The sequence below is a fragment of the Leuresthes tenuis genome, unplaced genomic scaffold (genome assembly GCF_036924035.1).
Source record: "Leuresthes tenuis unplaced genomic scaffold, fLeuTen1.0.hap1 SCAF_14, whole genome shotgun sequence".
NCBI classification, from domain to species: Eukaryota; Metazoa; Chordata; class Actinopteri; order Atheriniformes; family Atherinopsidae; genus Leuresthes; species Leuresthes tenuis.
Window position 1 is genome coordinate 17,920,110 of NW_027325368.1, and position 27,088 is coordinate 17,947,197.

Genomic DNA, 27,088 nt, shown 5'->3' on the forward strand with positions numbered 1-27,088 from the left:
CACAGAGCAATTTTCTTCTTTTCTTTAGCATTCAAAGTCAAATGAGCCCAATTTCTTTCTTTCTCACGTTCAACATCTGATTTCTACGTTCTGTTGTTAGTGAAGTATTCGTTTATGAGATTTGCAAATGATTACATGCTCTTTTTGTTCCCATTTTACACAGCATCCCAACCTCTTTAAAACTGAGGTTTTACTTCTATTCAGTAATACACAGATAAACCCATTTACATTTCAACAGATACTCCAATGCCATTCGTTTTTTTAATCTCTAAAAGGATGAAACTCCAGGTGGGAGAGAACTATTTGGACCGCTGGCATAAAGAACCTGGGGAAAGGACACCCAGGGACCCCGCTGAGTGACCTTTCAGAAAGTCAGCTCACAATGCATCATTGATTAACTCAGCCACCCAGAGGCAAAAACGGTCGCTCACAGCAGCTTTACATCAAACATCAAAAATGGAAGCCGTCATTTGCACAAAGTGGAGCGTAGGGCGAAGACCAGTCCAGAGGCTTTTCAAACTGAGGCGGCAGGCTTCCCCTTTGATGCAATTCTAAAAAAGACACAACACTCACTCTAGCTTTTCGCTGAGTTGCTTAAATTCCTGGTTGTCTATAGCCTGCAGTATAGTATATAGATAATGATTATGTTGTTTGCAAAATGCAAGTGTGATGCATGGAAAATATAAATCTGTGCACAGGTACATTTAGTTTCTGACCATGAGAGAAACGGTCAAATTTCTCCAGGACTCATGTATCTGAGCTCTTCAACCACTTCACAAACATTCATTATCCTTCTGATAACAAAGGGAATATTTCCTCATTAAACATCCACTGTGAAATCTTGTGTTCCTTTTTTTCCAGTTTCAGTGCCGTCGGTCACCTTCTGATGCACTGTGGGAAACAGCTGTAATGTGGAATAAAGGGAGGGATACAGATTAGGGCTGGGCTTATGGGTGGTCGCACTACCATGTATGTGCTTCAGAACACTGAGCCGGGGCATCGTGACGCCCGCCGCCGCCGCGGGGTTGAACATAATTCAAGTGTAATAATGAAGAACCACAAATGCCAAGGAAACAACAGAGGGGAGAAGAAGCTGTACAACAGCAGCTTCACAGCATCCGAGTAGTTCGGTCCGTCAGGATGTAGATGTAGACGTCATCGTGACGAATCTCCCCCAAATTTTAAACAAATGTGAGTAGAATTAACTCTTAAGATCTATCATAATATTACAAGAGCACCAGATCATAAGGTATGTCTCAACAGATGGTCAAAAATGGTTTCACAATAGTTCTATTCTTGAACACAGTCGCCAAACATCATGGTTGACATGGGAGATGGGAAAACACGAGGAGCCAAATCAGAGTATTGTCAGTATCAATCCAGCCATATGAGGCAAGATGGCATAAATACTGCCTCTGTGTTCCGTGGCCTTTATGTGCCAGAAGCGCCTGCTGTAGCCTTGAAGGATCCCTAATGCGAAATTACGTAGAAACAGCAACAAAGAAGCAATCTTTCCACCCGCTCTCCTTTAACCCGAGCAATGAGCGCGAAGCGGGAGCAGCAGCCATGCAGCCTGTCACCAGGATGACTGCAGCCACCGCAGCAGAAGAAGGACGGGAGGATGAAGAGGAGCAGGGCGGTTATTTCCAGTGCATGTCTGAAAACGGGAAGAGGGCAGCCGAGAGGAGGGAAAACAAGGGGAAGAGGAGTTTTAGACTGGCCCGTGGTCAAAAAGCACGTGCGGTCAGACTAAAGGAAGGGGACCTGAACCGTTTGTAACGGGATGAATGAGACGTGACGGATGAGAATTGCTGCTCCATCACAAACTCCTTTGCATTAGATAACCTTTTTCTCTCCTCACCCAGCACCATGACAACGCTGAAGTTTTTCATTCTCCTGCATCAGGTGGAAAACGGCTGCATGTACGCACCTGTTGCAGTCACACGTGTGTGGATATTTACGCCTGCCTCCCTGCATTTGTTCTAAACGGCCACACAGCACGCACCACTCTAACACCGGAGGGCGATTGAGCAAGTTTTCACCAGACTGTTACAGTGAAGTGTGTCGGAGCCAGCTGTCTCCACCTTTAAGTCCCACGAGGGCTTATGTGCTATTTTTAAGACGTTTCTTTGTTCAGGAGAAAAAAGGTGAAGCGAAGCCTAAATAAAGCTGGATAGAATAAAAAAAAAAACAGTCACTGAGTCATAGGAGCAGACGTATCTAAACAAATTCTTTGTCCATTTGAGGCCTGTGAAAGACCAACTGAAACTCTCAGTGAAGCCTCACTCTAAAACACATCCCTGTATGCTGTGGAATAGTTTTTATAGTCCCCCCCCACATCACAGTAATCTGCACACTATTATACAATTATCACTGATTTTCTCTCTCCATGTGCAGTACACACATCTAAACACAGGGTGGCAGTATCATTGTATATCGATTATATCTGCAGCACGTTTGGGCTATAAAAATAAGTCACATCAAACTACTTCAAGGCAAATATACCAACTTCCTGCAGAGCTGAATTTTTCTCCTTTAAACTACCGCTTGTGCATTCAACCCAGCTGTGTGCCGGCTCGAGGGAGAGTGTGAGCGTCTGCATTTAAATGTTCATGAGACTGAGCGTGATTTCCCTGTGGAAGTTAGAATCTGGAAATATGGTCGACTGCACAGGTGACCATATGCGTCGTGAGCGCCTGCCAAATGCTGCCTACATGACAGAAACTCTCATGCACACACCGATATCGACAACTTTGAGACAAAAAAGAGATAACATCTGTCCTTTTCTTCAAATTTGGGTCTTTGAATTCACAAAACTGAGAAGGAGTGGCTCGTTCAAACAGGGTTGAAAAGGTAAAAATCAGCCACAGGCCACACAGGTGCTGGATTTTTTTTCTACATATCCGTGCACTGACATACCGATATATTAGGTTATATCCAAATATAGAACTCCAATTCCAAGAAAGGGAGGCATTTTACCATTTCATGAGCAACATTAGCTCATCTTGAATTTGATGGAAATAACAAAAAGAGTTGAGATGAGGGCAACAAATAGGCTGGAAAAACTAGGGCTTCTACGGAGCAACATCTGGAAGAAGGTGTTGCAACTAATCAGGTAGCATGATTGGAAGATTTTTTTTTTTTTTTTTAAAAAGAGCACCTTGGAGAGGCAGAGTCTCTCAGAAGTAAAGATGGGCAACAGATGTGAAAATGTGTGAAGACTTTGCATTTTCCATGGCCTGCTGTAAATGATACCATCAAAAGAGTTCAGTCAATCTGGACGCATCTCTGTGCACAAGGGACACGGTTGAAATAGGGGTTCCAATTTGTTTAATGTGGCTTTTTTAAATCCCATAATTTCTGGTCGATATGCAGTACGCTCATTAACCGCTTTAATAGCAGCACCTGCGAAATGGAACATAAAGTTAAAAGGACACGACAAAAAGTCTTAGGAGTTCGTCAAGCCTCGGAACTCCCTCGAAACCATGGCAACGGGTGACATCTGAATATTAGGCAGGCGGTCATAATGTTAAGGCTCACCAGTATGAAGCATTTGAAGTCAGCTTCTTCTGAAATCCATAGGGGAAATTGCAAGGAATATGTGTTAGCTTGTAACAAATCTGTCTTCTGTATTGAAATAGAAGCACTGACAGTGACTTGTTGACTCTCATTAAATAGTGCGGCTTCCCAAATTGTGAATAGGCTCATTGTCGCTCCTCCTGCAACACACCAGCTCGATCGCTATGACGACCCACAAACCCAGACACAATGGCCCCGTTTTTAGGACTATCACAGTCTCCAAATATTTGAAAAAAATTCATTAATTGACAAGAAAAAAAAAAACATGTAAACTTGAGGAAGGAGGAATAAAACTGAATTCTCTAAAGTCTAGTTGACCTGTTGCTGGTGACAGAAATTAAAGGCTATGTTTACACACACAAAGATCCATGTATTTTTCATCTTATTTCACATCCTTCGCAAGGAATTCGCTTTTCTTCAACACTGCATGCCAAGCTTGTGATTTACTGCGAGGCTCCACTCATGACCGTCTCTCACATTTTCAGTTCATTCTGTTGCTTCATCTGCTCTCCCTCCTTCTCCTTCTTGCAGCTTCTACCTTTTAACTTTACTTTTCCACCCACCTCGACGTTATTCCTTCGATTTTTTTTTCCCCCCATCTCTGCTTCGATTCACTGTCCCTCCTTCCCTCCCTCTCACGGTTAGCCTCATTCAGAAGAAGGCTTTTGTGATTGGCCAGTATTTATATCAAGTAGGTCCCAGTGCCACCTGGGACAATGGTCTCCAGTCAGATCCAGGTCACAGCGAGCAGAACTATTCTTCGGCTCTGCGTGGATCAGTCCAGTCCAGCGGAGTCCAGTCCATCTGCAAGAGAAGCAAGCCTCAGAGACAGACAATAGGTATTGAACCTACTCACCCACTGCACTGGCATACACACACACACACACACACACACACACACACACAGGCAGGCAGACACATAAATCAGCAGGTGCTGCATCACTGCTTCGGTTTGCCTGGCACACAGGTAGACAGTGGGAGATTTGGGTGGCTGCACTAACCTGTATCATGCACACAGGGGGAAAAAACATTCACATGAGGCTTGCCTCTGAGCCCCGGAGATGTAATGTGGATATCTACAGGCTGGGAGACAGTTAAAGGTAAGTGGACGTGCCAGTGACCTCCATCCTTTAAAGAAGTTTAGGTTGCAATGTTCTATATATGCTGTCAAATTTGTCCACTTTAGAAAGGCAGGCAAAAAAAAAAAAAAACGAGGAAAGCAGTGTTTGTTATGATAGACAGTGCGATTAGAACAATGCTTGCTTCAGTGGTCATTCTGAACTCATTTTAAAACTGAACTGTCAAGTACGAAAAAGGCTGCAACAAATAAGTCACCTAATAAGACTCCTTTCTTAAACGTACATTTATTACAAGATACCTTTGTTACTATTAGCTCTTCAAATGAAGGTTGCCTTGATTCAGTGCTGGTACCCACTCACCACCACTGTTTCACAGTTACCGGAGTAGTTTACACAGGATTACCAAGGGATAATCCATTTACGGTATTTGGAGACATGAGTCGCCATCTGTCTGTATTTATCTCAGCGAGAGAGCCGTCACCACCGTCTGACTGCAAACAGACAACCCCGCCACGGCAACACGAAACTGTCGAGACCAGAGTAAGGAAATGGCTATCTTTATATCATACAACTTGATTATTTCGCTAACCTTCCGTTGAAGCACGCGACCTTTAAACTGCGCGCGCAGTTCATAACGGTCTGAGAGATTTGCTACCTTCATACGCTGTCGTAAATTTTAATTTTGACCCTGTATTTATTTATTTATTTTATATCGGCTACAGTTTTAGTCGGAAGTCTCATCGTCCAGGTGAACGTCAGGTCAAAAACACGGGCCCGACATTACGAACATGGTGTGCGCTTACGACAGGAATGAGCAAATACATCTTATTGAGGTTAAGTTGATTTTGCTAATTAACTTAGCAAGTTGGATAAACAACAACAGTTTGCCTCACATTTGGCTCATCAATTCTGAAGCTGAGCAACAGGGGAGCGAAATCACACTGACTGTTAATTTACAAGAGTGGTGTAAAAATGCGTTTATGCACACAGATAGATAGACAGATAGACAGACAGACAGATAGATAGATACTACGTGACTGTGTCCTCAATCCCCCACTTTTCCGACGGCACATGAACGCACACTTAGCAATTGTCTTTTAGGCACGGTGAACAAGGTAATTGTGAATACCTGTGTCAGACGAGTCCGTCTGCCGGCTGCGTTTTGGGTTTTTATCACGTTGCTGAGTAATGTAAACCGTCCAAATGCACAGTGAGTTTGATTATTAATAAAGAGAGAGAACTCCACGTCTGACAATACGTGCATAAAAGTTGGTCTCAGTTGCAACAGAGATTTGAGGAGTTTTTCTTTTCGGCTTCAAGGAATCTAATTAGGGTTCCGAGGGTGATTGCTAAACAAATTAAGAAGCCCAGTTGGACGAATCTTTCATTTTGTGACCTGTGCATGTTCACCTTAATGATTGCATTGTATTGCCCTCTTCTTTCTCCACTGTTTTAGGAGGAGAGATGGCGATGACGAATAGAAGAATCTCTATCTGAGGACAGCTAATGACAAAGAGGTTCCAACACCGAGAGCTTTTCTTTTCTCTGCTCTCATCAGACAACTGCTGGAAACTTTTGAAACACCAGCTTTATTGTAAAGCATTCCTTGCCTTCCTGCAACCATTCCACGGTACCAGCAATTTGTCAAACGTTGCCTACCTGCTCAGCATATTTTTATTATTATTACTTTTATTATTATTGCAGGAAAAAAAGCCTCGTCCACAGCTTCTCCACAGTTTTTTCTCACTTCAGAGAGGAGTTATTCCCAGATGATGCGGACAGACATCAGAGGCCGAAGTGCCTCACCTCACAGGATTACTTATAAGTCTGACTTCCATGCTATCAAATGCTCATTTGACACCGGGGCCTGTTTACAGTCGGGGACCAAAACTGTTGCTGCCACTCAGCACTCTGCTGTGCACCCAAACAGGCTGTTGTCCTGCTTGTCAGAGCCCATAATGTCCCACACCAGCAGAAGTAGCAGCGCAGACAGCAGAGGAAGGATCCAAAGCACCAGGGGGACCAAGATCAGAGATAATATTTTTCTACAAATGGACAGCCAGCAATCAAGACAGGATAGTGTTCCAGTCCTGAGTTCCTGCTCCACAACTCTCCCTACTCCCTCAAATCTTAGCTTGCAACTCCAAACTTCTCCTTTCCTGCGATCCAAACGTTCTGTCATCAGTTCCTCATCTGTTACGAGCACTCTGACCAGTATCTCTACCCGAGAAATGTCTCTGCAGGGAAAACCCTCAAGAGCCGAGGGCAAAGTGGATATCGATAGAGCTGCTCTGGCTCAGAAGTTCTCCGTAACCCGAAGGTTGTTTGAGGCCAAGATGACAGATGGTGGAGGACAGGTATCAAAGCCTGTGATTGATAGGGGGACCAAGGGGGCTGCGGACGGGAGAGAAGAAGTGGAAAAGGAGGAGGAGGCAAGTGGGGAAAAGAAGCATGCAGAGGAGGATGGGTTGGATAAAGACAAATCCATAAACCACATAATAAATATTTCTTTGCTGAAGCCTCATTCAGCGACAAGGTGCCCTAAATCTCCAGCACTGGATGGCCCCAGGGAGACGCCCAACAAATCTCCTTCATCTCATGACACACATGATAAAACCACAGTGTCACAAACAGAGGAAGACAGGGGAGAAAAAGCAACTCCTCACCCGTGCTCAGCTCCTGAGGCAACACTGAGGGCAGAACTAGTCAGCATAAAGAATGAGTCTTCAGAAAGTGACGAGAACGAGGCGGAGAGGGTGTCGAAGGACAACAAGCAATGGCTTAAGGGTGACGTGGAAAAGCATACATACAAAGCTGCAGAAGAACGTGAGGAGGCCCTTGAGGACAATGTCTTTGAGGAGCCCACTGTGGAAACAACATCAGTACCTGTTCATCTGCTGGGAAACGGCGTGGACTTCAAAGGAGTGGAAGATGGGCCGATCGCTTCCACAGATCACCAGAAGGAGTTAACAGAAGACATGCAATGGAAAAGAGTAACTCAGGATGGTGGAGAACCAAGCGGAGACAAGTATCAGCAGGCGAATGAACAATGGGAGGGTAAAAAGGAGGAGCAGAACAGACCGTTCACTGCACAAACTGAGAAGAAGTCAACAGGAGAAGAAGACGGCGGGGAGGAAAAGACAGACACCGGATTAGGAGAAAGCGTTGAGAGGGTCGTGATGCAAGACGAGGGAAAGGCTGAAGGTGAAGAAGAAGAAGACCCTTCACAAAGTCAGAGGAAGGGTGGAAAAGAGGAGAGAGGTGTGGGAAAGGAAGGAACAACATCTGAGCTGAATGAGGAGCCCGTCGCTGAGGCATGCAGAATGGGTAATGATGGAGGAGACGACCAACCAGGGGCGGCAGTAATCTGTGGGATCGAAAACAAGGCTTTTGTGTATGATCAGGACTCTCAATCAAATCCTGAGCTTTCAGCATCTCTAAGGCAGGAAAGCCGCCTGCGTACAGAAAATCTGCTTGTTTTTGAGGAAATTCCTGGTGTTCCTGAACTGGACTTTCAGGAGGATAAAGATGCACCTGAGGTTGTAAAGAGGAAAGTCAGCTTCTCTGTGGCACCAATCAAGGTAAAAGAAATATATATATATATACATATCTTCATTTTACCTTTGCACGGCCGTTGGTTCCAGCAGCTGTTTTGACGTTAGCCCAAAGCCATGTTTCCTACCCATAAGGGAGGGTTAGAAAACAAGATTTCACATGCCTGGCTTTGTGAGCACCAGACTTGGAGCTGCCTTTACATAAACACACAGAAAAATAATCCTGTGCATTTGGTGTGAATCTGCATCGTAACACTTATAGTAGCAGTCAGCAGTAGTAGCAGTAATGTCACAAGGAAACTGCGTGTGAGGACACTTTTTAGCGCTTCCATAATTATGCTGGTGCCATATGCTCTCCGGAAGACTTTACACTTCCTGAATCTCTCGCGTCTCACACTCTCATTGACAGATTTTCAGGCATAAACAGTTTCCTTGTGGTGTCAATCTCTGCAGATGGTTCTGTTAACAGTTGGCCCATTTATTAGATATGAATTACACACAACAGCATTTTCAGCAGGCCTAATTTTGTCATCAGTGTCTATCTAAGCTGAGGCCAGTGGAGAGACTTTAACAATAAATGGTGTCTTTCAGGTGTACAGCACCTACTCCAATGCAGAATATGACCGACACAATGAGGACATCGACCCAGTGTCCGCTTCAGCAGAGTTTGAGCTGGAAAAGAGAGTTGACAGGATGGATGTTTTTCCTGTGGAAATACAAAAGGGTCTGTATGTCTCACCTGGTTTGCCTCTTATAGCTGAATGCCTAAAATTCTAGTGTCTCAACAATCTGCAAATAACAATCCTTTTTCCCACCGGCTCTAGGTGAGGATGGACTGGGAATCAGTATCATAGGAATGGGTGTAGGGGCTGACCAGGGACTGGAAAAACTGGGAATCTTTGTCAAGACAATTACTGAAGGAGGAGCAACACAGAAGGATGGACGGTATGCCTCCACATTAGTTTCCTATATGTGCTGGAAGGCTGAATGAATTCACTATAACAGGATGACCTCTTTTGTCTGGATGTGTTCACATGTGTTAGGATTCAGGTGAACGACCAGATAGTGGAGGTGGATGGCGTGACTTTGGTTGGAGTGTCCCAGCTATTCGCAGCCACAGTCCTTAAGAACACCTCGGGCCTGGTCAAGTATGTAACCGTGAGGTGGATGTCATGCAATTTGCTTTTCTCCAGGCAGTAGAAGGTTTGCTGTGTCTTGATGGACAGCTTTGGAAGTATGGCTGAGCTCACAGTCTTTACCATTTTCCTTGCAAACTCGTGATCACAGCGCAATCTTGGCTTTTTATCAGATGCGTCACTTTTAAAAACTGTCAAAAAAGATTAATAGACGCGCCTTCTAAGACTTCTAACAGTTCGTTACAGAATTGAAGTTATTTAAAGATCAAACGGCGGTGGTAAATATAACTTTTCCTCCCTATTCTTTACATATGTTTTTTTTTTTTTTTTAAAGGAGCATCTTTTTTTATAACCACTCAAGACATAAAGCAATATATGTAGCGGAGGGACAAAGAAAAGAAAATGTAAATACTTTTCTTCTGTGAGAGACTTTTCACTGAAATGGGTTCAGTCCAGTTGTCGTTTGAGGGGATTGTTCTTTGCATTTAAAGAGGAAAAAAAAGCCATTCTCTGTGAACACCTTGATTGTAAAATAAACAGATTTACAGATACTTTGAATTCCTGTTAAAAAGAATTCTGAAGAATACACTACAGTAGATTCAGATTATCCTCCAATCACTCACATATCGATTAAAAAAATTTAAAGATAGTTGTTCAATCAAACATTCGTAAGTGTGGCGCTTTCTCTTAAAAGGACATTTTAATGCTTCGGGGAGCTGCTGTATTTTTAAATGCTCGTTCATCGTTTGCAGGGACACTTGATGGAACTGAGCCAAAATCAAAATGTCAGGTGTGCATGTAGGCTCACTGCATTGGTTTCAATTTGAGATCATTAACATCATTTGCAACACTCGTGCTTCACATTTAGAAAAGTCAGAATGTCTGCTGTGCGGGCGATCTGCACGCGTGTGATAAGGGAGGGAAGAGATTGCTCTCAGCTGTGATCGATTTGTGTTTTCTGCTGCAGGTTTTTGATTGGTCGAGAGAAAGAGGGGGTGGAGAGTGAGGTGGCGCGGCTGATCAATGAGAGTCTGGAAATGGATAAAACAAAAACTAAAAAGGTGCGTTCTCCTAAAGGAGAGGTGTGGTTGAGTCACCCTAAGAAAGACTTTGATTCTATTGTGCTGTTTCTCTGTGTTTGTCGATTATATGAAGAGAGAAAACAGGAACAGTGCGGAGGAGGAGAGTGAGGATAATATGTCAGAGAGGGTCACTGAAGATGAAAAAGAGGAGGATGATGAAGAAGAAGAAGAGGATGCGTCTGTTTTGTCCAGTCTGGACAACTACCAGCTCTGTCTCAAATACCAGCAGGTACTCCCTCTGAATCCATTAAAAGTCTCAAAACAGAAATTCTCTTACAAGCATATATTTTCAATGCAAGAGAGGGAGGAAAAAAAAATATTGTCAAGGAAAATCTTTGTCCTTCATTAGAAACTGTATACCAAAACTCAGCCATGTATTTGCTTTCCCTTCCATTAACTGTGTTTTATAGCTTCAGTCAAAACTACGAAACAGAACAACCCAACTTCGTCATGTGAAAGAGAAGGTAGGTCGCTCAGTGGAGCTCGAGATCTCACACACACCGGTAACTCTACTCATTGTGATAAACTACCATTGTTTCCAGATTTGGAAACATTCTGACCCATTTAACTGTGTATGAGATGGCTCGGTGTTGAGTTATTAGGACACGGACCTCGTTCCAGCCCTGCTTTTCCTGCCTTTGCCTTGATGTAATCTCCACTGTGACATAATTGGGCTGGTGAAAGCCTTGGCAAAAAAAAACTCTGGCTTTCATCACTCCACACGTGTTCTTTCTTTGTGTAATTTCTTGTATCGCATTGTTTCGGTTTTCCCTGTCACACCTATAAAGAAATAATCATTTTGCCGTTTATCTGCCAGTTAAAGGCCTGGGAGAAGCGGCAGGCCTGTTGGGAGAGCCAGAGAGCTGAGTTGGAGCAGAGAGCAGAGGATGGAGAGGAGAAAGCTGACAAACTAGAGAAGTATGTTGGTGGAGAGGCAGTGCTTCTTGACTACACACTATCCTTTTTATTAAATTTTTGTCATAACTATCCGGCCGATTAAGAGGTTCAAAGGCTTCAGTCAACAGAATGAAGAGGATATTGTTGGTAAAGAAGGTGTTGGTGAGATTCTCTTTCATTATCAGATACTGGCAGGAGGCCCAGACGCTGTGCAGAGTTGTGAGCCAGCGACTAGCTGATGCCCAGAGCCAAACCGAAAGCCTGGAGATCAAATACAGTAAGGCGAAGAGACTGGTTCGAGAATACCAGAGCAGGTATTTATGGAATCCTGTAAACTCTGAGGCAGTATGAAATCACAAGTGTATTTTGTGAGCTTGGGTGTTCAAGGGTGTTTCCCCTCACGTTTCACTTTTTTTTTTTTTTCACTTGTGTATTTCAGAGAGGAGGAGAGGGAGGACAGAGAAATGGATATGAGGAGAGAAATGGAGGAGAGAGAGAAACAACACAGAGAGACTGTTGAAAGGCTGCAAATCCAGGTGAGACTTCTCAATCCCCGAGTGGCTGTATGTCAAAGTCGTTTCGCTGTCATTGTTTTATACTGTTTATCGCAGAGGGCACAGCTAGAGGGACAAGACGCTGATCCGGAGGGAATAAACCCCTCTGCAGACTCCTCGGTCACAGGTAAGCATTTGGATTTTAAGGTTGGAGAGTTCTCCTTCAGTGCTTCTGGCTGTTGATAATTTGGATGAATTAGTGGGGATCCAGTTGAATGAATGAATTCAAAGCTGTTACATGTGACTATAACGTTCAGACCTCTTGAATGAAGCAATCTTTGTGTCAGACTGGTATATTCCAGTTCCTGATACAGGACGACTAGACTCGAGCGCTCACATCGCCAGAGCTCAGCTAGCTCAAAAGGCGAAGCGCCACCCACCTTCACGGGACAAACTCAGAGAGAGCTTCACAAAACAGGTAAGACGCGGTGAAAGATGTGCCGACGACTATGTCGAACTTGCTATTTCCATCCTGTCCTTGTGCTTTGTGTTGCAGCACGAAGAAGTGGTCCTGAAACCCCAGGAGAGCCAATCGCTGCCTGTTATCACAACGGTCCAAAGCAGCAGAAGTGACCCGTCCTGTGCTACTTCGTTCTCTGCCCTTAGCCCACAGCCTCCCACCAGCTCCCTCCTGACTCCTCCCATTTTCATCATTGACACCGTCACGTCCAGAAAATCCAAACGGAAATTTCCTGACTTCAGGTGGAGGATGTCGGTCTCTTTCTGTCACTTATTTTGGATCATGATACCTTTTAGAATCTGTCACGCTTTCCCCGTCATTCAGAGCAAGCCTCTGGGCACTTGCCACAGTGCTATGGGAGGGCATTTTACAGCTGTTGTTTTCAGATTAATTAAAACAAACTCTTCATCCTTTTTAGCGGCCTCCGCAAGTCTCTCAACAAGAGGAGGAGTGAGAAACGGAGCAGAAGCTCCATGAACAGTAGGTGAGACGTCACTGGTGCACAACAGAAAATACAACTGACCTTTAACTGTCATTAAAAATGGGCATTAGACTTAAAATGTCTTTGAGTAGGGTATTAAATACCCTTCAAAATCATTTCTACTTGCATGCTTTTATTTGAATTTGTTTATGGGGGGAATACATGGTATGAAATCTTGATTTTAAATGTTTTTTGTTTTTTTTAACATTTATTTTTTTCCCCTCCCCTACTTGTCATCAGGGCATCTTGTGGTGATTTGATCGACGAGCCCACTGAAGTGTCTCCATCGGGCTCGGTCACCTCTATGCCCTCCTGCCTTCCCTTTCCCTGGTTTGGGGAGAGGGGGAGAGAAAAAGAGGAAGCGGAGAGCTGCAGGGAGAGGCTGCGGTCTGTGTCCAGCAGCAGTTTGCCTTACCTGACCACAACGGGCAGAAGAGATCAGGTGAGAAATGAGAGCTCTTTTTGATGGTTTGCAGGCTAGTATTTGAATGAGCAAGGGCATCAAGTACGTAATGGCAGCCTTCTCAGCAGGACCGCCTCGTCCTATCTTAGCCCTTGGGGCTAAAACTGCCTCTAAATAACTCTCTCTTAAAGTGGAGACGGCAGTCCACTTTAAAATAAGTGCATGGGGAAGTATGTAGCAGATATGGAGTATGTAGGTGGCCCAGGACTCTTTCTGTTGATTCCAGAGTATTGGATCTCCTGTGGGCAGCTCCAGCATGGTGGGCCATGTCTCTGATCACTCCCTTTCTGGACACTCTCACAATTGCACATTTTCCTCCTCTGAGGTGAGTCTGTCCTTTGCCCCCTTTTTTCTTTTTCTGCTTCCATCTTTCCCTGTCGACCACTCTGTCAAGGCAGTTATCCAGAGTGCTATCTTTTTAGGTACAGTTTCTATTCCTTTTGTCTTCTCTGGTGTTTGGTTAGACTCTAGATGACTATCCAGTTCCCAACAACAACAACAATCGGTGGCAAAGCCGTCCGGTCTCTGAGTGGAGCAACCAGCAGGTGTGTCTGTGGTTAGGCGCCATGAACATGGATCAGTACATGTCAGAGTTTACTGCCAAAGGAGTAAATGGGACACAGCTGCTCAACATGGACAGTCAGAAGCTTAAGGTGAGGAAACTATCTTATGAAATATTGAAGCTCAGTTTAACCTTGGCGGAACCTTGCATGAATTTTCATTCTCGGATCTTTTTAAACTCTCATAATTGAGATTTGAATACTGTTTTTTTTTTTTTTTTTTTTTAAGGCTCTTGGTGTGACCAATCAAAGTGACCGGTCCGCCCTCAAGAAGAAGCTGCGGGACATGAAGAAAAGCGAGGAGAAAGAGCAGAGGAAAGAACACGGGAAGCTCAATGCAGAAAAGGAAGGTGAATTCAAAGAGAACGCGAGGATGATGGCGGACGAGAAGTCTATGAAAGACATCGGACGCAGTGGCAAAACTATACGAACTGAGTCGCTCTTATAAAGGGAAAAGGGGAGGGGGGGGTGCAGCACCAGCATGAGGGTCACACATGGAGCTAAACTCCAACCTTGTTCTATTGAACCAATAGAAGCGGCCAGAAATGACTCCACAGATTCTGTTTGTCACATCTTAATAGATATTGAAGATGCAGACATTTGGATGGGATTAAAAGGATTTTCAAACTCCTATTCCAGCACCAAAGTTCAAACTAACAGCAGTTAAGTGTATTTCATTGGCAAGTGTGTGAGAATTACCCGTCTTACCATAACGTTTTTAATCTTAAATTATTGTAGAATGATTTTAATTTGTGTGCCGATTCCTGCCCTCAGGTATTTGCTCTAAATGTCTTTTTATGTGTTAATAAATAATTTAAAACTTCTTGCTGTTTTATATTCTCAGTCAACGTGGCCTTATTTAAACACAGGACACATTTCACACTTTAAAAAAAAGATTTATTTAAGAAACAAGGCTCTATTTTTGCAGCCTTTTGCTGTGGCTTGGAAGTATATTTACAAAGGACTTTCTCCACTTTCACATAAGTTACAAAATCCACACAATCTCAGGCACTTTGAGTGCGAGCAAAAATGAATGATTCAACTGTTAAAGGAGAGGGGGGGGGTACTTAAAGAAATTGAAACTAGCATCTCAGTAAAGTCCCCAGTGTGTGCATTACATTACTCTTTGGCCTTTCAGAAGAGCTAACAAGGTACTCAATAAATACAATTCAGAACACTCAAATGGACAAAATGACTACAAGTTCTCTACCTGCAAAGCCCCTTGTCCAAAACTTAATGCACCAAAGAAGCGCCAAAAGCCCTACAGGCGGTAGCTGTGCATGAACAGCTCCTCCACTTGAATCGAATGAAATACAGCCCTTGGAGCAGAATGTCTGATTCCAGCATTTAGTCCAAACAAAAGTGTTTTCCACATGATTTAGTTTGTTCGATATTTACAGTCCTCATTGTGCAAAGGCAAAAACTGTGAAACTGGTGCTTCATCAATACGCAACAGTGGCTATGTGCAGTCAGATTTCATTGGCTGTTAAGAGTAGTGTTTGTTGTCGTGCCACGTTGTCATCCATGGCTTCTTTTCCAGGCTGTTCCAGTTACCATTTCCAGCGTTTATCGCTCTCTCCTCCCGTCTGATCCAAACTGCATTGTAACTGGGTACCTTCTCTTCATATTTGGCACGCTCAAAAAAGCTATACTGCAGAGGAGAAGGACAAAGGCAGATAATTCGTGAAAAATAACTCTTTTTTTTTTTTTTTTTAAAAACTATTCAAGGGTCTACAGAGAAAGCCAAGTGAGCTGAAACATCCATCAGTCAAACAGGTGCCAAAATGCAATGAGTCCATTGAGAGGTGTAGATGAGCCATCTGTGCACCTCTATGGAGAAAGGAAACGTGTTCTTACGCCCTGCTTTTAAAAGTAAAGAAAAAGACCTTCAGATCAAGCAGCTTTGTGTGCACTAGTAACAATATAAACTGCGAAACTGTAGAAGAGACCAATGAGATGCAGCCCAGCCCCCAAAGTGTTCCTCAAAGCAGAAGGTAATGCTGTCGTTGCTCATAAGCCGTCGACTCCCTCAGCCATGCAAGTGACAAATGCGATGATACACACGGTACTGTGTGCCAATCTTTTAGACATATTATTGCGGACATATTCATTCAGCATCTACATAAGCATTTGTGTCACAGTGTGAGTGTTGCCCACTCCCTGCCTAATACCAGAAAGCAGTACTTTTACAGCAAAAAGTAACCAGAAGAGAAAGTTTCATTCATGGCAGACACGGCAATTTTTACCCTCTCTTTTTTATGCATTTGATGTCAGCTTCTCTTTTTCAGATGTGTCCTCTTTATTCTTTTTCTCAAAGGCTCCACACTGAGGAGAGGCAAATCATTAGAAACGTCTGTGAGAAATGTCTTGCATACCTAAGGCTGTTTTTGTAAATGGTGTTTGAAAGTGAAAAAAAAAAAAAGAAAACTTCCAAGGATTTTTCACTGCACATCCTACCAATAAGGGTATAATGTACAAGTTTTTCACTCGCTGGAATGTGGTGTGTCCCTGGTCTATATCTTATCAGTCCTACCTTCCAAAGAAGAAAAGCAAGTAAAGCCAACAACAGCAGCCCGAACAGGATGGACAGCAGGATGATCCACCACCGCCACGCTCCCCCAAACTGAGCTGCACGCCTCTCTGGGAACACAGTCAGCCTTGCCTGAAAAACATCAGCGTTAGGTACTCTGAACCAGATGAACAAACAAAAAAAAATTCAATTTGATGTCATATTCTGTTTAAAGTGTTGACATATTTAGCCAGTGACAGGCTGTTTTTTTTTTTTTAGCTTTTTAGCAAAACATTTCAGTTTCAGGTACATTTAATTAGAATTTTTTTCCAATCCGAACGAAGGAATCGAATCATTTTATGTGGGTCTTTATTTTTCATGGGTACGAATAGACAGTTGATTCAAAGGTCGAGTCCTGGATAGGCGTGTGCTACTCCTTCGGTCAGAGTGGTGTGGAGTTGTTTGTATTCGGAAGTCGTTGCTGTTAACTTGCAACGCTCAGCTGCAAAGAGCCTCACAACGCAAGCGACAGCTGCCATCTTTAGACGGCGAAAAAAACACCACAAATCCATCAGATAAATGGCAGGAACATTAGAAGTGGCCAAATCAACAGTTTTAAGTCAGAAGCATCGAGATTCGCGAGGCCAGATTGGAATTTGGTGTAACGAGAGAAAAAAAAAAGTGAAAATGTATGAGGGAGGCTTTCGGTGGCTCAAGATCAAGATCTCCATCTGTAAAAACCTGGAGGCGGTGTGATGGCAAAGGCAAGCAGGGCCTTTACAGAGACTGGGTTCGGGGTGTTTATTGGCGATGTCAAAGAAGACAGATGCAGCTAGATGAATTATGGGGTATGAAAATGCATGTCAACCACAAGAGAATGAGGTTAGAATACAAGCTTTTTCCATTTGTTGTTAATTACCTCTGTCACAGCACTCTGCAGCAGCACGCTCTTTGTTTTGCTGTCAATATGCAGAGATGCCTTCACTTTTATCTCCACGTGATGCATCTTGGAATAATCCTGTTTTTTTTTTTAAATAAAGAAGAAGAAGAAGAGATCATGTTTAAAGTTCTTGATGTTTCATGTTTATTATGAGAAAATCAAAACCCGTTAGGGCTGCAAACCGGTGAGTATCAAAAAAGATAAATGAAAGAAAAACTAAAACAGCCCAAGTTTCAATAATGCTACCTTTACATTGACTTTGGACACCAAATAAGCATCATAAATGTGTCAAGAACAATTTTGTTTCCTCAAGGATGGCAAGCCTCCTTCTCAAACACAAAATCAGAGCTGCAACTCATCTTTAACTCCAACTTAAAAGTAAGGAACCCTCTCAGTTACCTGTATGAAGGTGTTATTCCAGAGGCGAGACTTGAGAGTGATGATTGCATTACTGTCCAAGCCTGTCAGGCTGCACTCGATCCTCACACATTTTGCCCCACTCTCACAGGTCTGTCAACAAAGCAAGACGTGATGACCGGATCGCCCCTTTTACCGCTTAAATATACTGATAAAAGAAAGGGGAAGACAACAGAAACCGGTCGTGCGGCCTTACCAGAGTTTTGGATTCCTTGTTCTCAATTAAGCGTGAAAAAGTGGCCTCAATATCTTTCAGGGGGGCTTCTGCTGCTCTTCTCCTCCTGGATGAGAGTTCCTTTAAGCAGAGCAAAAACATTCACTTGCTTACTTCATTTAGCTCGTAACCTTTAACTGTCTAGAAAAAAAAAAACAACAACCAAAAACTAAAGAAGTAGGCTGAGAAACAACCCAGACATTATTATTTTTTCCACTCACCTTCTTAAGAGGGTTGATCTGTTCGGGAGTGCAGTCAATATGGCCATTGCCAGAGGAGTTGATTGCCACCAGATAGAGCAGCCATTTATCCTCCTCTGTCGTCTTTGGCCAGTCTATCTTCAAGGTGACGGCGCCTAAGTCTGTCAAGCTCTTCCCCAGGTTGATTATCTGTAAAAACAGGAACATCGTGCTACCTCAGCGGATGAAATATTACTGATCTATCTAGGACATAAAGGCTTTGGTTTAATAACAAATTTAAATAAAGTACACAACAAAATATTTGTGCATCATGGAGACTTGCAGCTTCCCTGTACTCACTTTGAATTGGTGCATGACATGACTTCCAATGTCGCTTTCAGTCTTCATTGCTGACTCATCCTTGACTTCCCCAGAAAAGTAGACCTGAGATGGCTGGGCTTGTCTGGGAAGGCAAGACATCCACTGTCAGCTGCATGGATCGTGGCATACTTTTCTGTTTGTGCTCACGCGTGTGTGCATGTTTCTTACCCTAATAAAGAAAGCTGCAACATGATGGCCACCTTTGCCTTGGCTTTGACAGCTTGTTTCTGCTGTTCACTTGTCCTGCCAGACAGAATTTACACAAAGCTCAACTCAAAATACTCCTAGGAAGCTACAGAAATGACATTATGTATAGTTAAAGTAAGGCGATTATATTTCTGCAGCTTTTCTAAGACCAATCAGTGCAATCTGAACACTTTGTGCTGAAGGAGCGCATACTTACGTTTCTATCTGAAGATCTATCTCCAGTTCAGAAGAGCTGCGAGAGGTGCCAACACTGCCCATAATAATGTAGAAGGTTGTCTACAAACAAACACAATTTTCAATTCACACGTGTGTAAAATGAGTGAGAAAGTGCCACTGAGTGAGTTTCTCTAACCTCTGAGTCCCGTTTGAAGGGGTTCCCAAGCTCACATTCAGCCTTGGAACCATCTTTATTGGCTGAGCATTTTACCGGCTTTGCCTGAAATCAAAGATACGTCCCGGTCAGAATCAAAAGTTGGCATGTGCGTGACTGTAAGAGGCAGAGGGTTTCTGGGGCAGATAGACTTACACCAGGTGAAACATGAAAATCAGAGTAGGTCAGGGAGTCCGGCAAGAGGGCGATCAGGGATGCCTCGTGTGCATCATCTCCATCCAGATTGGTTACTGTGACCTCCAAGGCGATTTCATTTTGGTCGTTGAACAAGATCAGTGGCACACCCTTCTCCCTGCAAACAAATGGAGAATGCCATGTAAACAGCATATATGACTCAATGTTGTAACCCTCTGAGGATTTTCTCCGATAGGAGCTATAATAAAATGATACGTGAAAAAGAAGAGCGTGCGCATTTTCTCACAATTCAAATGGAGTGAACTTATCCTCGTCGACTGTCTTGTAGCCATAGCGATATTTTATCTGCAGCTTGCTGTGACATACGTTCCCGTCACAACCCTCTTTCAGGAAGTGCACCTACAGACACGTTTATGCACATTGAAAACACGGCACTGGGAAGTGGTAAAAAATACACCTACAGCAGCATCTGCCCTTTGATGAGTTCATCTTTGCATTTAGTCTGGTGCACACACACCTCTTTTCGAGTTGGCATTTGGTCGTTGGCGTCCAGCACAGGTGGCAGTTGAGGAGCTGGGGTCTGCCTGCGTTTGCGCTTGGTCTCCTCAATAGTCACGGACACATCGATGGGAATGGCACGTAGCTTGTCTCTAATGTTTTCCTGACAGAACAAAAAAATTACCCACAAAACACAAATCGCATTTATCCCAACGGAAATTCTAACTACCTGCACGACAAGTTTTTGTTGAATACACTCTTCTTTTCCTTTGGTGTCCATAATGATCCTCCCCTTGGACTCATAGTTATTATCAGAACCAGAAGGGCTTGTGAAACTGGCCCTGGGTAAAAGACCTTTCCCCCTGAGGTCAGCATCTGCCTTCAGGGTGTATGCCACCGCTAAACAGGACAAAGGAAGGGTATAAGAGAGCAGAATATGAGTCAAAGAAATACTGAGTATGAGGAGAAAATGTAATGACGATAATATTTTGCTCCTGTAAAGCAACTAATACAAAAAATGTGTCTCAGCTTACTTAGTCTGGGACCGTAGCTCCTGGGCTGGGCAGTGTAGGTGAAGCATGCTTTAACAGTCATGCTGTGGACACAGTTTATCCACAATCAGACATAGGATTGGCATTTTTTAAGCACATGACCGATGGATTGATTGATTTTCACAAAAGTAAAAATGCATATTGAAGTACATAATGGATAAAATAATATGATTGTTGCATTGATTGAATATTAAATGTCCTCTACAGACGATAAGAAAGACAGGGTCCCCCATACCAGGAACTGTTGCCACAGTTCTTTGCGCTGAGGTCGATTTTGCTTGGTGAGAACGTGACTTTCTTCTCGATTTTAATAACTGGTTGGGCTCTGTGAGGAGAAAAACCCAGTGAACCTCTCAGGGAGCACGATGAAAACTTGATCAGCTTGATGTCCTTGATCACTCACCTGTAGACAAAGACGGCATCAGAGAGAGATCCGATAGCAAGGTCTGGATAGGAGTTCCGATCTAGGTCCATATTCCCTGCCAAAGAGTAGCCGTACAGCTTCACTCCAACATCCCTGCCACATAGCACCTAAAGCAGCAAGAACACACATTTAAGATCAGGGGTGGAAAAGTTATGCCATGAATGTTATCTGACAGAATAAATAAATAGAGACACACAAACTCTCCTTTTTTCCAAAAACATGCATTAGAGTGATTTGATTGTTAGACAGCTGGGTCGACGCTATGCAAGTGCATTTTTTGACTTATAAAAGACAGTGTGGTTAATCAGCAAAACTTTCAGCGTAAAATCAGAATGAAATAAGACTCAGAGAATCTATTTTATTTCACATAATAAGATACAAGCCCTTTACCTACAGGTGTTCAGAGAGCTGGAGAGAGAACTCCGAGAATCATATCACACATTTGAAAACGCCGAAGCCGCTTCATATAACGTAACAAAACTGCAAAATCTGCAGAAAGTAGTGAAAAAGCTGCATTAAAAGTGTAAAAAAAATACCTACCTGTGCAGCTTTCAAAGACTCGAGATCAGTGGCCGATCCATGGTAGATGTAAACTTTCCCCTTGCCATCATCATCATAAGGAGCTCCCGCTGCAAAATCTGACAGCAGGACAGCGTGCTTGTATATTTCATTTATGGAGGGGGTGTCAAGAATGACCAGCAGACAGTAGTACATACATGCCCACACATAAATACTGCATCCTCACCTTGGTAACCATCCTGATTGATATCTCCCAGGTTTTCCACAGCCAGGCCGAACATGGAGTCCTTAGGTCCATCTATCCTGGTGGGTGTGACTTTGTTCCACATTCCAGCCTTGTTGATGTAGACGTAGACAGCTCCTCCAATTTTTCCGTTCTTCTCAAAGTACTGAGGCGCTCCCACCACTATGTCCTCCCATCTAACACACAAGAGTGTTTAAGGCTCATTAGTATAGTAAGAAAAAACAAGAACAGTGATTCAATTACAGTCACCCTGCAACCTCACCCATCTTTGTTGAAATCCAGCACAGTCAGATCGTAGCCGAAAGACGAGGCCAGTCCCTCCCCCTCCAAGATGTACTCCTTAACCAAGATGTAGCTCGTGTCTCCGCCTTTCTTCAGCAGCACCACCGCGCCACTATGGTTTGCTCTGGGAGCTCCCGCCACCACCGTCAGCTGGCCCTTCTTGGTCAAACGCTTCCCCGAGTCCAGAGAGAATCCTGACAGAAGGAAACAGCAACAAAAAAAAGGATTGCTTACGTCGTCAAGCGGCAGTATGCGCTCGTTTGGGCTCATGGTGAAGGAAATAGATATTCTTACCCAGGTAGCTGTTGGTAGGAACAGGAACCAGGTTAGGATTCAGATCTTTCTGATGTGCTGTCTCAAACGGCCCATCGAAAAAGACGCCCTGGTTGTAGAGAGTCTCATTCCTTTGTTCCATGCGTACCTCACCTTAATAAGAGAAGGGGAGATGAGATGAGATGAGCTACGACTTGCAATAAAAGTATGCAAAACCCACACACAACAAAGCAACCCTTATGAAGGGGTCGTCTGAAACGAATGACTGAGAAAGCATCAGTTTTCATCAAGAATCATGCCGAGTAAATACATTGATGACAGTAGCATTCCCCTGTTAATATTCCTAACTACATGGCTCACACACACACACAAAACTACCTTTCCAGTTGTAAGCTCCGGGAGCTCCAAAGATGAGGTAATGGTACTCCTTATCAAAAATAGCCGAGACGCCCTGCTGGCAGGAGCCAAACAGCTCGTGGCCTATGTTCCGGCCTTTACAAAAATGCCAGTCATCACCCTCTTCAGTCGAGTATGGATCGATGGTCAAGCCCTGACCCAGCACATAGCAGCGGCCGATGATGGCACGGGTATTAGCACCCGGGTTTATGTTCTGGTAGCGATGGGCACAAGTCTACCAAGGAAACAGAACAGCACACTTGACTGCAAAAACATCTCTATAACAATCTAATGATGATGTTGGTAATAATGAGTTGAAATGTTCATATGTATAAAGAGAGCCTTACCACAACCTTGCCTCCTGGCCCTTGACTGTTGACAGTCACCCCCATCCATTGGTCTTCTTTGTAGTCTTCACTGGATTCTACACAAGCACAGACGGAATGAGGATGACGGAAGAATTCTGATAGCGGTTTTAGTTTTCGAGAGAACATTTCAAATTTCCCTTAAAGGTAAATGCACGCGACTCACCGTCATCATCAAAGTTAACTCTCGTGCAGTCGCTGGTGGTGGAGCTCATGTCACAGCTGTAGAGCCCTCCTGTCACGTTAGACCGTTGACCACTCAAGGCTTTTGCTCTTGGCGCGCCAACCAGCAGCCTACAACAGACATATACATGTGAATCCAACCAAGTCTCCCACTTACACATGAAATGATACACAGTGCCACACAGAAGCCATATTCACACACCAAACTTGTGTTCCAAAGAGCCCTTTCAGGCTTTCCTGGGGATGTTTGAACCACGCTTTCTACTGTATTGAACCCCACTCCCTACACAGACACTTCCTTTGTGGACAGAGAAGAAGGGAAACTGCCACACCCAGGCTGTGACGGTGGGCATCCAGTTCTCCGGATCAATCTTCTGTGAAGGTTTACAATAAGAAATGAGACCGATGCGAACAGTCAAAAAGACCGTTTTGCTTTGTTTGTCCGATAACTTTGAGAGTTAATGTTGTACAGCAGCAGATGGGATTAAGCAAAGCCATTTTTAGCTGGAAAACAAAGCACGGAGCACCTGGGAGGGAATGTACTCAGGCATACTGTATGACAGTGGGAAGAGCTAAGGCCTAATGCGATCAGCATGTTTGCAATGCAGACTAAATGGAAGAAGATGTCAAGCTATTCAGCTAACTTGCAGAGGCAGAATGAATCACAAGGAATGCTGACAAAGGCACGTATGATAGGAATTAGCAAAGAACAACAAATGTGTTTTCGACAACCAAAATATAGCTTTTTGTAACAGTTCACATCTCCGAAGTCTCCGAACACTGCTGTCTTGTATTTGAATGTGAATATCTTTGGAAATGTTTTTTTTTTTTTGGACTAGACTCCAGTAAAGATCATTTAGTGCCGTACAAACAAACTTCTTTTGCAAGACGGAAATGCGTACACACTTTCAACCGCTGACTGGGTTTAAACTTGTTTCACAACCACAGCGCTATCATTTGTGTCATAACCCACCCATGAGATGTACAATCAAGCCTTTTTGTTCTTTTTTTTTTAATCATAAGGGGGTGAATAACACCAGATATTAGATACCACACAGTCTGCTGTCTCCGTGTGCTCTGCCATACTGAACGGAGAAAACGCTTTGGGGTTGACAGGTAGCCTCAGTTATATCTTAAGAGACAGGAATGCTGACCAGAAGTGAATCTCAGGCAGGTACCTCTCCACTCTATGATATAAATCCCAAAAGAAACACTTATTTACAAATCAGTGTGAGAAGCTGACATGAGGCGTCAGCACTCTGCTAAGACTGACCTGCTGCCCCATCTGATGTGACACAGCTGTTTATCTGTGTGCCCAACATGCAGGTTAGGACTACAGGAAGTACTAAGACTAACACAGAGAGACAAGAGTATGTCCGTCTGGGGCCCCAGTGTGCAATGGCTCGCAAGACACACACGCAAACAGTGGCAGTCAGACCAGCTCTGCCTATGCAGGACAACAGAGATGATAGTGTAGCGTGGCCATGGGAGAGGCATCCCATTGAGAGACGTGTGTTGTTGCTTTTACAGCAGTAAACTGGCTGCCTGATCGGGCAGAGAACATTGCTTAGCAACAACCAGGGGCACCCCATCAACTTCCACTTGGGTGTCAGATCCAGAGGTTCATGGCATGTGTTATCCAACTGAATCTCACTGGTTAAATAACGCCGGCATTTAGTGCCCAGATGCAGAAATGATTTAAGTTCCTCTTGGCATATCTTAAGCTACCGCTTCTTTCTTGCCTTCAGCTCCTTTTCTTTGATGTTGGACGACCTTAACTAGCCTGTGGGGTTGAGGAATAGGGCCAGCTCTGACTCTCCACATTCTCCCATACGCAAAGCAAACTTCAGCAATAAACGTCAGCCTCCTCTATCATTTCATGAATTATTGCTCTCTCCTGACCACATCAGCCTGCCTCTGTGTCTTCTTGCCCACCATTCTCCGTTCTCCAGAGTCATTTTACGTCTCCAACACACACATTTGTTACACTTAGTCCATTCTGCATTCTCACTTGCCCTCCTCCTCCTCCTCCCACTCTCGTGCTGGTTGGGCTTTCCCCTCTTGGTCTCATAACACTAACGGTGCTATACAACAATTATGAAGGAGCATGGAATGCTACACACACTCACATTGCAAGCAGAGACACATATGCAGAACCTGCCGTCTCCTGCAGGGACATGCAACACTTATCCCTATAGGACAAAAAAAACTAAAAAAAACACTGTGGAATATACAGGTCTGACACAGGGTTGTGACTCTTAACGCTTAACACAGTCAGCTGTGACATTCTAACACTCCAACACACGTGTCGCAGCAAAGACTCACAGAAAACAAACTCGGTGAGCACAAATGATCTACTTGGCTGTCTCTTCTTCTTTTGCTTCAGGCTAGGAATGTATCAAGCGGCACATTGTGCTCTCTGACACTCTTCCAAAGCGCAACGCCTCAGCGCTCAGCCGCAGCATGCATCAGCACCACTTCCAACACACCAGGCTCTCTCCCAACAGACACACATCCACGTACGTGTGTGTATTCACGCAAACAAGCACTGGCTCCACTGCGGGAGCGGATTCCACGCCTATAACAGCGGTACAAGCACCATCACAAACACGGATTACTGCTCCAACATCAACACACACATCCAATGGAATGCGTGTGTGGAAGAGTCCAAAGATTAAGTAATTCTGGGAAAGAAATTGGACAGGTAGTACATTAAAAAACTTTTGGTTAATCTCCCAACGGACGACATAAACACAAGGAACCAGCCCGTGTCTCGGTTACGAGGAAATGTCTTGGTGTTTACCTTTGTAAAGAATCTCATAAACCCATGTATACCTGGGGACCATTTCTAAGATCTATAAAAAACACAGCCTGGCTCATTACAGAGCAAAATGACATGCAACGGTGAGTGCAAAAGATGTTTCGGCTGTAAAACGCCTAAAACAATGCTCCACTAAGAGGTATAAATAGGCCTAAATAAATAATGGGATGTGGCCGCGCGCTGTGTTCACGTGTACAAAAAAGCTGCTAAAGTCCAATCAAACCTCGCCAAAAAAGTAACTTGGAGGGGAAGATTAACGAGCGGAATAGCGTTGGAGTTAAACTCACAACAGGTGTTTACAACAGGAGGGGAACAAACGGAACAAAAAAAGCTGTTATGAACCACCTGCAACATACCTGAGCTCAAATGTCAGTGCTGGCGACTCGGTAGCTGACTTAAATGGTGCCTGTGAGTCTCACAGCAGAAGGGATTGATCTCACTTCTGCTGTGAGTACCGTAGGAACCCAAAATATATTTAAAGTCGCCTTAACTGCAATTACATTTTAATTACACAGCTATGGAGGTTGTTTCAAATGCGGGTTTTCGAGGCTTGAACGTAACAGAGGTCGATTTTCACACAGAGGTTGATTAAAGTGTTCCCTCCCCCCCAAAAAAATAACCCACATTTCCTCTTATACACAAACTTTGGCTCTTACATTCTCTTATCCACCGGATCTAGCTGCCGGTGCATGGCGAGAGAGAAGCCGAACAGGCTATTCGGGTCTCCGTTCTTCCGCAGGACATTCTTGGTGTCCAGGTTGAAAGCCGACAGTTGCCCACATCCCAAAAGAAAGGTGACCAGCCACAGTCCGCGTGTGATTAAGCCCTCCATTAGAATAGGAAACTTCCCTGAACTCGTTAAAGGGTTTGCCCCTGCTGCAGGAGTTGCAGAGTGCGACTGAGCGACTGTTCGAGGGCTGAATGTTGTTCACAAGCTGCCCCTCCCACTGACCGCTCCTGACACACACTCATCATCCCACCACACCTCAAAATGCTTCATGTCTCACTTACATATTCCCGCCGGAAATTGTTGATGCACTGTCCGGAGTTTGCAGCAGGTCAACGGTTAGGTCAACCTCTGATCAAACTGGGCCAGTGATGCCTGAGTCTGCTTCAATATACATGCGAGGAGACCAAAAATGGTGCCTCAGGCTACACTAGCAGCCTCTGGCAATACATTTCCAAGTATAACACCATAATGAAGGCTGCTGGGAAACTCTCTTGGGAAAAGGCATAAACCAAACACATCCTAGCTTCCAATGTGCACAGCTGTTCCATCCTCCAACTGCAAATTGTGCATTTTGACATGAAACA

General features: G+C 44.0%; 2 protein-coding genes across 4 annotated transcripts; one reads left to right on the forward strand and one right to left on the reverse strand.

The window, feature by feature from the left end:
• Window positions 1-4,298: 4,298 nt before the first annotated feature.
• LOC140269371 (uncharacterized) lies at window positions 4,299-14,631 on the forward strand. Of its 3 annotated transcripts, XM_072364419.1 has the most exons (20): window positions 4,299-4,418; window positions 4,598-4,679; window positions 6,115-8,239; window positions 8,804-8,936; window positions 9,037-9,157; window positions 9,256-9,360; window positions 10,316-10,409; window positions 10,504-10,659; window positions 10,841-10,894; window positions 11,248-11,348; window positions 11,513-11,641; window positions 11,767-11,863; window positions 11,939-12,008; window positions 12,169-12,299; window positions 12,378-12,583; window positions 12,760-12,825; window positions 13,063-13,264; window positions 13,512-13,610; window positions 13,750-13,938; window positions 14,075-14,631. In XM_072364419.1, exons 3-20 carry the CDS (start codon window positions 6,428-6,430, stop codon window positions 14,291-14,293), a joined length of 3,984 nt encoding a protein of 1,327 aa, XP_072220520.1. In that variant the 5' UTR covers window positions 4,299-4,418; window positions 4,598-4,679; window positions 6,115-6,427; the 3' UTR covers window positions 14,294-14,631. The 3 variants fall into 3 exon arrangements, with proteins under 3 accessions (XP_072220520.1, XP_072220521.1, XP_072220522.1); XM_072364420.1 differs by lacking the exon at window positions 4,299-4,418 and having other exon boundaries at window positions 4,550-4,679; XM_072364421.1 differs by lacking the exons at window positions 4,299-4,418; window positions 4,598-4,679 and having other exon boundaries at window positions 6,097-8,239.
• A 704-nt stretch (window positions 14,632-15,335) lies between these two features.
• LOC140268625 (integrin alpha-6-like) lies at window positions 15,336-26,683 on the reverse strand. Its single transcript, XM_072363556.1, has 26 exons — window positions 26,431-26,683; window positions 22,937-23,064; window positions 22,753-22,829; window positions 22,388-22,640; window positions 22,031-22,162; window positions 21,717-21,930; window positions 21,437-21,630; window positions 21,232-21,329; window positions 20,671-20,798; window positions 20,503-20,592; window positions 20,250-20,311; window positions 19,946-20,115; window positions 19,736-19,879; window positions 19,505-19,617; window positions 19,219-19,375; window positions 19,045-19,128; window positions 18,889-18,968; window positions 18,654-18,728; window positions 18,465-18,567; window positions 18,147-18,314; window positions 17,908-18,006; window positions 17,694-17,804; window positions 17,274-17,372; window positions 16,379-16,507; window positions 16,092-16,170; window positions 15,336-15,496 (listed from the first exon to the last, which is right to left on the reverse strand). The coding sequence occupies exons 1-25, from the start codon at window positions 26,604-26,606 to the stop codon at window positions 16,102-16,104; spliced, it is 3,153 nt and encodes a 1,050-aa protein (XP_072219657.1). The 5' UTR covers window positions 26,607-26,683; the 3' UTR covers window positions 15,336-15,496; window positions 16,092-16,101.
• Between the last annotated feature and the right edge of the window lie 405 nt (window positions 26,684-27,088).